Below are 13823 nucleotides of genomic sequence, written 5' to 3'. Positions count from 1 at the left end.
TCATGGTGCCTGCCTGCGCAATTCCCCAGCCCATCTCCACTGCCTGGTGCAGTGCCTGCTTGGTCTTTCCCTCCAAACTATACCTGGAATTTTCACCTATGACTGTTTCTGTACTTACTCCCCTTGTGCTTACCCTCCTGTTCGATACCCATAACGTCATCCTGGATTGCCTAGAACTCTTAGTGATTGCCATTTGAGTCAGAGAATTGCTACACGCATTGAATGCTGTCTTAGCTATCAGAAGGTAAGCTGGTATTGTTACATTATCCTGAGATATTTATTCAGAAGAGTAACAACTCATAATTTTCCCAAAGCCCCCAAAATGAAGAGGTTAAAATACATTTTAATTCCAGGCTAATAACCTCTTTTAACATTATTTTTCCTTTAATTCCAATTGTATATTTTTGTTCTCTTTCTTTTTAAGATTGTTTATTATTATTAAGGTGTTTTTTTAAATTTTAACTCCAGTATAGTTAATATATGGTGTTATATTAGTTTCAAGTGTGCAATATAGTGATTCAACAATTTTATACACTGTTGTGCTCATAAATTACTCAGAGTTTTAATTAGAGCACAGGTAGTTGAACAGCCTTTATCCAAGTTACTTTACTTTTCTTCAGTCTTCATTAATGCCTCTGTTACTCATTTTGAATTTAAATGTAAACTATAGAAATAATCTATTTATTGACTAATTTCTTCAGTGGTCAATTACTGAATATCCTAAGTTTTGATAGTGAAACCAAAATTGAAACCATTAATCTAACCATGAAAAAAAAAAAAAAAGGAAAAATATATCTTACTGTAGAATAATGTTTTAGGTCTTCTCAGTAATTTACAGAGATACCATTTTATATAGCCAAGCTGAAAAAGAAATAACCATTGTACATGAAACCAAATTTTGGCTAATTAAAACAAATAAAACCATTAAACTATTACATTAATTTTGTTCCTTACCAGTAACTTAAATTTGTGAGTAGTTAACAGGGGGAAAAAAAGAACATCCTCTCCTCCTACTTGCTTAATTACACTCAAGTCTGCTTGCTCAATGACACTCACATTCAAAGCAATTTTGTTCATTTTATGAAAACTGAATTCTAATTTTCCTGCATTGTTTAGTTAAAACAGACTTCCAGGTAAACTGTTTCTTATTAATCCCCGGTATGACAATGTTTCCCTTTTAATAAACATTATCAATTATTCCATGTGTTTTTTTTTCCCTCGTATGTGCTTTTAGTATCATCAGCTTAAATAGCAACTTCATTTAATTAGCTTTTTAAAAAACTATCACTGGCCAGGGTTACAAGTGTGTAGTTTGCCCTACTGGGAAAACTAAATCTTTAATCCTATGAAACTTTTATACACTAAAACACCATAGAAGCCTCTCCGTAGCCATTCTTGTCAAAACATCTCTGGAATACTAATACAGCCTTAAATCCTATTTCTCTTTATTTTAATGACTACATTTTTTAAATGAATTCAACAAATTGAAAACAAGAGCCCAAGACAAAACACACACAGTTCAGAAAATGTAGCCTTCCATAAACTGCAGTAGGGTTGTTTTCTTTAAGCATTGGTTAATTAGAATTAAACATTATGTAAGATTCTCCTAAGGAGAAAATGAGCATTTTGGTAATCAAATTTACATAATGTTGATACACACAAGTTATATAGAATGCTTCATCTTTACAAAAATTAACTATTTGTTTAGGAATTCGATTTGGGCAGAGCTAATACTCAAAAACTTATTAGAGCTTCCTTTTTCCTTGGTTTCTTTGCCACCGTTTTATCTTCTTTTTATTGCCAGCCTTGATGTTGCATTTACTACCTCAACTTCATTTTTCAGGTCTTTCAATGTATGTGTTCCTTACGGTCTGATATTTATTCCTTTTTTCCTTCTCTTTAAGATTGTTTTTCCCATCTCTCAGAGGTTTAGCTAATTTCTGACAAATACTTGTTCTAGCTCTTTCTCCTGAGAGTTAGCTCCTCTTTTCAGATTCTCACATTCAACTTCTTTCCACAGCCAATTCATATTCATTTGCACCAAGGAGACAAGGATGTCAGTTATGGTGTGGCCAAAATACTGTCAGTACAGTAGTCAATGCAGGCAGCTGTGAAAGCTAATGACAATTGCGTGAACATCATATTAAGTGAGAGAAAACCTGGGGCTCACAGTAATACTGTAGGAATCAGCAGACACAGGCAATTGTTAGGCATGATGGTTATTCAGATAAAAAAGTGGTTAAGATCTATAATAAAGACATGATTTGACTGTTGTACTAATGGATAAATGAAGTAAGAGAGTAAATCAGCAGTCTTAAGAATTATCTTTAGGTGGTGTTATGGACTGAATTGTGTCACCCTAAAATTTATATGTTAAAGCCCTAAGCCCTACTCCCTCAGAATATGAATTTTAGATTGCCCCAGAATAGAAGATCTGTTGCCCAGACTAAAGCAACCTCTCAAGTGGTCTCTCTAACTCTCTTAACTGGTCTTACCCATCTTCTACACTGTTATAATAGTGATCTATTAAAATATACATCCACCTATGATACCCTCCTAATGAAAAGCTTCCAGTCAATTCTCTGATCCAAGTGGATATAATTCATGCAACACACAGCCTTCTGTTATGGCTTGGAAGATCATCTTTAATAAAGACCTTAAGCATCTTTCAGCCTCACTTCCTCACATATCACCTTATGTTCCAGTGTTATCAAACTGCTGGAAGTTCCCCTGATCCTGTTAGGTTGTTTCATTTCTCCATGACTCTGTGTGTGCTCTCCACTCTGCCAATAAGTCCTTTTCTTCTCTGTTTTCCCTTCAGTCCTTCTGGTTCTCTTTCCAGATTTCTACAGATAATTTTTTATGCCTTGGCATCGCTCCTACCAAACACAGCACTTCGGAATAACAGACTACACAGTCATAGATATGGAATATTCTAGTTCTAGTCCCTGAACCTGACACACAGTAATTTCACAAGTTGCCCTGAACTCATTCAGAATTAGCTATCAGAATTAGTCACATAACCATTTTATTGTGAAGGTATATACTCAAGAACTCTATGGCAGACAATTATTTAATATTCATTACTCACCATATTTATGGGGTCAACTGGTCCAATGCTGTTTACATAAACATCAGTTTCAATTACTGTGGGCCTCACTGCAAGATACCAACACAAGGAGTGGTCAAAGGTAAGATCAGAAGTTGTGTTAAAGAAATCTTAGCTTTAATAAATCTTCATAAATAATAACATTTACCATTTAAGTAATAAAATATCCCTCATTAGAAAATGAGGAAACATAGCCCATTACAAAAACACAAACACCTTTTCAGTTTACTAATCAATTATGTACGTAAAAATTAACACTTTTAACTAAAATATTTTAATGTACAACCTAAAAGTGTTATAAATTTTAAATCATTCATTAAAATTAACAAAGTTAATTCAATATAAATTGCTAGATAATTTGCTTTCTGCAATATTATAGAATTTTAGAATTGGGTATTAGAAACTAAATATAAAATAATCCCACTTAATGCATATCAATGGTGTGCTGGTAAATGTTTAACAACAGCCTTGCTCCAGTAGTGGATGGGGAGGAAGCCCTGATTTATCGTTCTTACAGATATCCATGGGTGACTATTCCCACAGAGACCCATTTAAGGATACCAATGTGAAGTTGCTGAAAGCAGACTTGGGACAATATCAAGTAGCTATTGTGAGCGAATATAAGCATGTTCTAGCACACAATGAACTTGAAGCATGGTTCTGAGGATTAAAGAGATAATGTCTGTCAAGCATCTACGTTCAGGTCTGATTCTTATGGGGAGCTTCATAAATATTTGCTGTTCCTTCTTTCTCCCATGTTAACAACATTCCTCTAGGTTGTTTAAGTTGGCTCCAGAGTTAGGTGAATTTTTTTTTAATGTTTTTATTTATTTTTAAGACAGAGAGAGACAGAGCATGAGCAGGGAAGGGACAGAGAGAGAGGGAGACACAGAATCGGAAGCAGGCTCCAGGCTCTGAGCCATCAGCACAGAGCCCGATGCGGGGCTCGAACTCACAGACTGTGAGATCATGACCTGAGCCGAAGTCGGACGCTCAACCGACTGAGCCACCCAGGTGCCCGAGTTAAGTGTATTTTTATCTAACTTTCACAGAGTATATTGTAGAGATGTCCCTATAGAGTTCATCTATTGTGTTTCATACATAACCATTTCTGTCTTTCCAGTTGGTCTTAAATGGTATATACTGTATATCATTGTTTTTATATTCTATCAAAATGTGTAGTGCAGGTCAGCCTTTTAAATGTTGTCAAATGACATGAATAAATAAACACCTGCAATGCCGCCATATTTAATTGTGCCTTTTTGTTTGCCATGAAAAACATTGTCACATAGTTTCTTTTATTCTCCTTATCCTACTAAATAAAACATAAAGGGTTCATTTATTGATTTAGCCAATACTTGTTGAGGAGTGAATGTAAAGGGTTCACAAAGTAGATAAGAAGAAAACCATTTCAAGAAGAAAACCTATTAGATACCTCACAGAGATTTATAGAGAGATGATTCAAACAAAAGAAAACAGAAAAAAACATCTTGTAGATTGAAAGTTTCTATACCAAAGTGGCATGTTTTGTAATTTTTACTCGGCTCCCCTTGCTAAATTTTATCTGATTTCCCATTTCTGGCCTAATACTTATCATGCTTACAATTCTGACACTATGTTCAACCTGTCTGGACACACCTCCACCTCTAACACATAGCTGAGTCCACCTGTCAGAGTCTCTATCCAGCTCCAAGGCCCCTGTATTGGAAACTTCCAAGCTAGAGGGTCTCCCACGCCAGCAAGATTCAATGGAATACTTGAGGCATTTGGCAAAAACAGTGCCTAGAGAATTTTGAAACAATGTTAAATTTTACCATTTGTGATTAAAACTAAACTACACTTAGAAAAACATAATAACATTTACATAGTTTGTTTTTCCTCAAATAAAGATTTTAGTAGGTGGCATACATATTTCCTTACTAGAAAGATAAATGAGATTTGCTAAAAGTAGATTTAGTATGCAAAACTATATAGGTCTGTAGATCTGTACAATACATGACTGTGTTATTCAATCTGCTAGCCAATAATTATATTTTGTATAAACATAAGGTCACATGATTTATAGAAGGCTTTATAAAGCCTGATGACTTCTGAGATGATTTGCCATTTATTTTTGACTATGAAATGAAGCCAATAAATACCATACAAAATTAAGATAATTTTGGTCAGATTTACAGTAATGGATTTTATGAAACCCAATTAATAAAAAATAGGTTGATTTGTTCCATATGTAAGTATATATATTGCCAGTTAAAGCAATTAAGGGCAACGTTCAAACTTATTTAATTAGATTATTTTTCAGCTCATCTGATAAATCAACAAACACTAAACATCTTTTTACTGCACGATAGTAAGGGCTGAACATTGTCTATGCCAAGAAATAAGATTCCTGAAGACATTTCTATATACAGGACGTACTTTTCACATTTACAGTGTAGAACATTTTAGATTTGAGTGATCTATCCTGGTTTCCTGATATCAATATTTCCTTAACCAATTATAAGACAAATATATGTATACTATAAAAGTATTAACTCTTGCATTAGGGCATAGCCACACAGAAATATTTCATGAGCAACATAAAACAAGTCCATCTGGGATGGGACGAATGAAGAATCACATTTAGTGAGTCCCATGTAGAACATTGCTATTGATGAAGATATTCAATAAATAACTTAACAAATATATATTTGCATACCAGGAGTATCTTTAAAGTTATTGTGTCTTCTATTTTATATCTTTGGGCTCTTTGTATTTCATTCGGTTCTTTAAACTTCAGGCCCAAAACATGAGGAAGAATAAGCCTGAAGGTGGACTAAAATATTTCAGATTAATTTTGAAACTACAGCTAGAGATGATATGCTTTAAAATATACAGTAATGAGGAAAACAACAGAAATCTGCATTGTTCCTTAATAGTGACTCATTACCACTTTTATTGCTTCATACTATAAACAATACTTGTAGGTGAAATCACTGAAAATATAGGCTTCTTGTAAGAGTAAATATTTTTTCTTAGCACCATAATTTCTCAGTCCAAAGTTTGTTTAATTGCAGGGGTGGTATTTAAAAAAGAAAACTAAAAGGACATTGTCATTCCAGGCTCATTAAGTGATCGTTAGAAAGTGGCCATAGACTATGTTTAATTCTTCAACACACATGGAAATGAGAGATCTCCTTTTTTGTGACAACATAACAATGCTGAAAAAACATGTACTTCCATAGCAAATTACATTTTTCATAGATGGAAGGCCGGTAGACGACACTGGATTATTTTTGCAAAGCCCCTCTCCGCATTGTGATTCTAAGTACTTTGCTTTAAGTATCTCACCAGAATATAAACTCTTGGTGGGAGTGAATATATGGAAAGAATGGACAATTTGGGCACCTTAAAGAAAGTGCAGAGAATAGTATGAGGAAGGAAAAAGAATTAAAAAAAAAAAAAAGAAAGCAGTGAGGTCAATGAAATTTCCATGTTCAGCTTCCAGATAGCTAAAACCAGATACCTATTTTCCAGACATAAAATAAAATGGATTTAAAAAATATTTTCTTCATAATCATTTTTAACCATGCTTTCTTGGATGACATATTCAAACAAAGATATCTTTAGCAGATTATGTAGCTTCTGGGTCACTTTTTTATATTAATTCCGATTAATTAATTAAGGTTAATTAAAAATTAATTCTGGTCAATTAAAAACTCTAATCCTAGAACATAAGTTTAACAGTCTTTTCCATTAAAAAAAGAAAGAAACCCATTGATTCATATGATACCATTATAACATACTGACTCTGAAAGAACCATAATTAATGTTTTTCTTGCCATAGAAAAGACAGCAGGGGTTCTCAACCCAGATACTTTTTTGGGTTTGGGTCCAGATACTTCTTTCCAGGACTTGCTAACAGGGAAATGTCAACTAACACTCACCATTTCCCTCTGCAGGTTACATATGGGCACATGGGTATTTGGCTATGTGTGGATGAAAAGGTACACATGGGTAAATAAGTACTTAAGTGAGTCTAATACTGTAGCCACAATACTAACACAAAAATCCAGAAAAGATACTAACACAAATTTTGGATAGAAAAAAATGCCTACAAAGAGCACTTCAACAGTCAAGTCATTTATTATGGATACAGGTAAAATGCAACTATGCATGGTACATATGCTTACTTAAATAGAAATTAATCAAATTAAAGTAAAACTGTATTCTCTTAGCCAAACAAACAACATTTCAATACTCAATAGCCAAGAACCAATTTAAGTATCCAATGCACATATATGACAATTTTAATATATATTTAATTATCTATTTTAATATAACTTAATTTATGGGGGCACCTATAAATTAAGGTGGCTCAGTTGGTTAAGCATCTGACTTCAGCTCAGGTCATGATCTCGCAATTGGCAGGTTCGAGCCCCATACGAGTTCTGTGCTAACAGCTCAGAGCCTGGGCCTGCTTCAGATTCTGTGTCTCTGTCTCTCTCTGCCCTCCCCCCATGCTCTGTCTCTCTCTCAAAAATAAATAAACATTAAATTTTTTAATATAACCTAATTTATATATATTTAATTAAGCATATTTATTTATTTATTTACTGAAATTGTCTTCTTGGGAAAATATAAGATGGGCCTCTTGTTCTGTAGTTAAACATCTCTGTAGGCAGCAGACTTAGCAACCTGCTCCTGCTCCTACACCTGATCAGGGTAAAAGAAACAGAGGAGCCATGGGTTCTAGAGAGAAAAGCAGTGGAGTATCTTCACACCCACTCTTTTGTGTGTCTAGGATATTTTAATTTCTTGTGGGCATAATTCACATCAAAAGAAGTTGACTGGGCTAGAAGGATCTCACTAGGTTTTTGACCCAAGAAAGTTGTGCACCAGCAGCACACATCTCACATCTACTGATGGAAGGGCTAATGCTGGTGAAAGGTAGAACCATCTAGGTTTCCCAGGTCAAGGAAGTAAACAGTATAAAAGGCCTATGAACAAACAACAGAAAACAATCCTACCCTCCTACTCATAAACGTTGTTATTTATACAAATGCCTCTCAAAGGATATCAAGGGCTAATTAAGATTTGCCTGAAATGAAGTGGAAACTAACAAGACAAATGTTTCAACTGCACCCAATGAAATGAACAGGAAGACCATCCCCCTTGGTAGTTCCTGCACGTTCCCATCACTAGAAACCTCAAAGACTTAAGCAGATGGAATAAAAAAGCAGATCACACCTCCTCACCACCTCACCCCACCAAGTCCCTCTCTAGTAGCACTTGCCTACCCCATGACCTAGGAGAGTGATGGCATTGATTCTGTTCAGATATTAATTTTTAGATTAGCTCAAACTATTTGAATCACTAAAACTCCTTGGAAAGCCATAGACTCTACCCTAATAGTTGTTAAGAAATTAAAAAAAAAAGAAGATTCAACATAGAGTAGTTGAAAATTTACTAGAATTAGACAACCTTTTAATGTTAATTTGCCATTAAGCTTAGAAGTCCTCAATAAGTTGACTGTATAAATTTTCATAGCATCAATGAAGAGTAAAGATAGCAATGAAATTCTGGACAGAGAGGAATGCCTGCAAAGGTCACCTAAACAAGTCAGCTATTCATTATGTATACTCTGAGGTACACAGATAAAGTGCTACTGTGCATGGTACGATTATCAAGGTTCTTGGGACATGTTTAATCTACACTATTAAGCAAAGTGATGATGTCACAGATGTACATAGAATTTGAAAGCCCGTATCTTGATCTGAAATAATATACTTAAAATGTAAATTGATGAAATAGGGCTATCAAAATACCTACATATGGAATAAAAAAAGACTATATATACTGGCTTCTATTCAGAAAATATACATTCAGCAAATATTAAGTGAACCTTATGCTTCAGGCATTGCTTTAACAACTAGGGATATGGTGATTTCTACTTTCAGGGAATTTATTTATTGGAAGAAAACAGACTATCAACTAATAATAGTGAAGTATGATAAGTAAAATGGAACTATAGTTTTCTGCTTCTTGTGATAAATATTTGGTATCAAATTAATCTTCCCAATGAACATAACTATAAAATTTATTTAAAAATTTTAAAATTATTGAAAGAATCACACAGCAGCTAACAAAATCAGGATTTGATGCAACAATTTCCTTGAAGGAATGGAAATGCAGTATGTAAGCTCTACATTATGCTGGCCACTTTTCCCCATTGGTGCATTTGCTGTTTTACTGCACAGAAATGGCTTAGAATTTGCATCTGCCGCATTGGGCTGGAGAAACAAAAATTGAAGTTAATGTCTGTCCAAAGAGCTATGACTTCTCTGCCAGTCAGAGTGGCTACAATGAACAAATCAGGAAACTATAGATGCTGGAGAGGATGTGGAGAAACGGGAACCCTCTTGCACTGTTGGTGGGAATGCCAACTGGTGCAGCCGCTCTGGAAAATAGTGTGGAGGTTCCTCAAAAAATTAAAAATAGATCTACCCTATGACCCAGCAATAGCACTGCTAAGAATTTACCCAAGGGATACAGGAGTACTGATGCATAGGGGCACTCATACCCCAATGTTTATAGCAGCACTCTCAACAATAGCCAAATTATGGAAAGAGCCTAAATGTCCATCAACTGATGAATGGATAAAGAAATTGTGGTTTATATACACAATGGAGTACTATGTGGCAATGAGAAAGAATGACATATGGCCTTTTGTAGCAACATGGATGGAACTGGAGAGTGTTATGCTAAGTGAAATAAGTCATACAGAGAAAGACAGATACCATATGTTTTCACTCTTATGTGGATCCTGAGAAACTTAACAGAAGACCATGGGGGAGGGGAAGGGGAAAAAAAAGTTAGAGAGGGAGGGAGGCAAACCATAAGAGACTCCTAAAAACTGAGAATAAACTGAGGGTTGATGTGGGTGGGAGGGAGGAGAAAGTGGGTGATGGGCATTGAGGAGGGCATCTGTTGGGATGAGCACTGGGTATTGTATGAAAACCAATTTGAGAATAAATTTCATATTAAAAAAAGAAAGAAAGGAACCAACAGAGAAGAATTTAATCAAACATTCTACCTGCAATTTCTCCTCAAGGTATTTACTAATTCCTAAATTGTGCATATGCACAGTGTGATGCTAAGAAACCAAATATAAATCAGAATCTAAAATAATATGTAGAGATTTCAGCTATTTCTGGCATATGTGGGGCCATCAAGGAGAGGGGTTCCTAGTACAAACCTCAGGCTATCAGTGGAAACACTTCAAATGGTTATGCCCTGAGGAAAAGCAAAGTTTTACAAAAAGAAATACACCAGTTTGGGCCAAATAAAGGCAATTTCCTTAACTTGACTACTAAAACAAAATTAGAATCCTCTCTGGAAGGAAATAACATCATCTAAGTCTCCATATTTTTAATATACTCTACTGGCATTCAATAAAAAATTAACATACAATAAATGAAACAAGCAAATCAACTTAAACCAAGACATAAAATGAAAAAGAAATTTTTTAAAAAGTTACACAAGTGATCAAGATACTGTGATTATCAAAGACTAAAATAATTACAGCTAATATGTATAAGAAAATAGATAAAAAGATGGCAAATTTGATAAATACTTGAAATACTTTAAAAATCATTTGCAAATACTGCAAGTAAGAATTATTGACCCAGAAAAGAGGCCAATAATAAAAGAGAATGAGGGGCACCTAGGTGGCTCAGTCACTTAAGCATCTGACTCTTGATTTTTGGTTCAGGTCATGATCTCATGGAGTCGAGCACCACAGTGAGCTCTGCACTGACAGCACAGAGCCTTCTTGGGATTCTCTCTCTCCCTCTCTCTCTGCTCCTCCACCATTCATACTCTCTCCCCCACTCTCTCTCAAAAATAAAATAAACATTAATTAAAAAAAAAAGACTTAAGGAAAACGTCAAACATATGTGCAATGGAGTCACAAAGAAATTGACATAGAAAAAATATTTGAAGAAATATTCACCAAGAATTTTCCAAAAGCAATCAAAGATTCCAACAAATAGATTCAAGAAGCCCTATGAACTCTCCCAAATACCAAAAACAAAACAAAAAGTCTGGGGGCCTTACATAAAACTGCAGAAACCCAAAGACAAAAAAAAAAAGAAACCCTGCAGAGATAAAAGATAGTTTATTTTCTAGAACAGCAACATTGTTGTTGAAAAGTGATTTTCAACAGAAATAACAGAATATAGAATAAAATGGAGTGAGGTTTATAAAATTTGGACAGGAAACAGCAACTATCCTGGGTTTAAATGTTAACTGAAAATATCATTCAAATGAAGGCAACATAAAAATATTTTTCATGTAAAAACAGAAATAATTTTTTGCCCTGAAATTTACACCAAAAGAAACACTGTAAGGAATATTTTTTCTAAATGGGGACACAGTACTGAAGAAAGTAAAGAATAACAAATGGGATAATTTCATGGTAAAAACTAATTGCTTTTAAACACTTTGATAATAAGAGTGAATTTTGGTATTTCAAAATATAAAATAAAAATACATGGATATTTGGGGCACTTGGGTGACTCAGTCAGTTAAATATGTCTGACTCTTTATTTCGGCTCAGGTCATGATCTCGTGGTTCACGAGATACAGCCCTGCATTGGTTTTGCACTGACAGCATGGAGCCTGCTTGAGATTCTACCTCTCCCTCTTTCTCTGCCCCTCCCCTGTTCACACACTGGCTCTCACTTGTGCGTTCTCGTTCTCTCTCTCTCTCTCTCTCTCTCTCTCTCAAAATAATAAACACTTTTAAAAGTTTTAAAAAAAGAAATGACAAAAAAGGGAAAAAAACTTCAGATCTTAAATACAAAAAATATCGCAAATGTTATTATGAAACAACTTAACACTAGTAAATTTGAAAATTTATATTCCTTAAGAGGTTCAGCCTACTAAACCTGATTATTAAAATCATTGAACCGGCACACCTGGATGGCTCACACTCCGTTGAGCTGGTTTAGCGTCTGACTCTTGATATGGGCTCAGTTCATGATCTGTGGGATCAAGCTCTGAGTTGGGCTATGTGCTGATAGCGTGGAGATTGCTTTGGATTCTCTCTCTCTTTCTCCCTCTCTCTCTCTGCCCCTCCCCCGCTTGTGCTTGCACTCTCTCTCTCTCTCTCTCTCTCAAAATAAAATGATAAATAAACATTAAAAAAATAAAATACAGTAATTGAACTGTTAAAATTTTTTTCCCAAATCAAACTCTAGACCAGCATGACTTCCCCAAATAATTTTCCTGAATATTTAAGGAAATAATATCATCCATTTTAGATAAACTCAGAGATGAAAAGGGAGGTAAACCATAACTCATTTGTAGATGCTATCATGATCTCAGTTCTGCAACTAAAAGAGACATTAAAGAAAGTAAAAATAAATGGCTAATGTCTTTCATGAACAGATACAAAATTCCAACACAAAATAGTATCAAATTGAATCTAGTGATATTTTGTAGTTACCATATCACAACCAACTGGTATTTGTTACAGAACTGCAAAGTTTTAAAAATCAGACAAAGCTACTTATAGAACAAACAGTAAGTAGAATAAAGGGCAAAACACAATCAATATGATTGTTTCAGTGGTTGCACAGAAATTATTCAAAACATAGAGGAAAAAAAGAATTCTAGCAAATAAGAGAAACTAACAAGCATCTTAAAAAAGAATCCTACAGCAATCATACCTAATAGTGAAGTATGAATTGCTCTCTCTGATACCAGGAACAATCCAAGACTATTCAAAATGTACTCTAGTCCTACCCAATTCAACATGGCATGAAAAAAAGCATAATTTTGGAAATAAAGTAAAATATTCTTTATTTGCAAAGTAGACACTATTTGCAATGCAGTAGTTATTTGTAATGGTCAACTATCTTTATAGAAAATCTAGAAGAATATAACAATAAATGATTAAAATTGATACAGAAATTTCACAAGGCTTCTGAAGACAAAAAATATGCAATTTAGCCATTTTTATATATATTGCTAATGTAAAATTAGAAAATAAATTTTTAAAAATGTATTTACACTTACAACACAAAATCCAAATATATAGAATTAAATCTAGTAAAATATATTCAACATTTCTTCACAGGAAACTATATATACATATATATACATATATACATATATATACATATGCATATGTGTATATATATATATGGGGAGAGAGAGAGAGAGAGAGAGAGAGAGAGAGGGATGATGCTTATGAACTTGGTATGGTAAAAATTCAATATGGTAAAGATTTCAATTTCTCTATATTGACCATAGATTTAATGCAATCCCAATGAAAATGCTGGCTGATCTATATTTTTTGTTTGTTTTAAAGTCATGGGGGGCACTTAGAAGTTAATTATTATAAAACTTACACTTAAATACAAATGACTGAGAAGAACAAAGTAAGATTACCTGCACTATTACTGGCTTAGAATTCATTAATTAAAACAGTGCTGCACGGGCACAAAACTAGATCCCTACCTACCTTTCAAATAATCTCTTTTAGGAAATATCTCTCAGCTTTTCAGGCAGTTTTATCAAAACTTTGCTGTTGTGCTCTTTATTGTAGCAGTTGTAAAATAATTATATCAAAAATATTTATGTCTTTCTTCCCACATCAGACTGTGAATTCTTAACACTGCCAATTTAACTAATAAATTATCAAACTTAACAGTCTCTGACATACATC

General features: G+C 34.1%; 1 protein-coding gene across 1 annotated transcript in view; it reads right to left on the bottom strand.

Annotated features, from left to right (window-relative positions):
* The window catches only part of GABRG1 (gamma-aminobutyric acid type A receptor subunit gamma1), a 66475-nt gene that overhangs the window by 38554 nt on the left and 14098 nt on the right, over positions 1 to 13823 (bottom strand). Inside the window, exon 3 of the mRNA XM_042934037.1 lies at positions 3092 to 3159. Within this exon, the coding sequence (XP_042789971.1) occupies positions 3092 to 3159 (68 nt within the window). The remainder of the gene's footprint in view (positions 1 to 3091; positions 3160 to 13823) is intronic.

This window comes from Panthera leo, chromosome B1 (assembly GCF_018350215.1).
Source record: "Panthera leo isolate Ple1 chromosome B1, P.leo_Ple1_pat1.1, whole genome shotgun sequence".
NCBI classification, from domain to species: domain Eukaryota; kingdom Metazoa; phylum Chordata; class Mammalia; order Carnivora; family Felidae; genus Panthera; species Panthera leo.
Note: the sequence above shows the minus strand (reverse complement) of the source record. Positions and strands in the feature narration are given on the sequence as shown.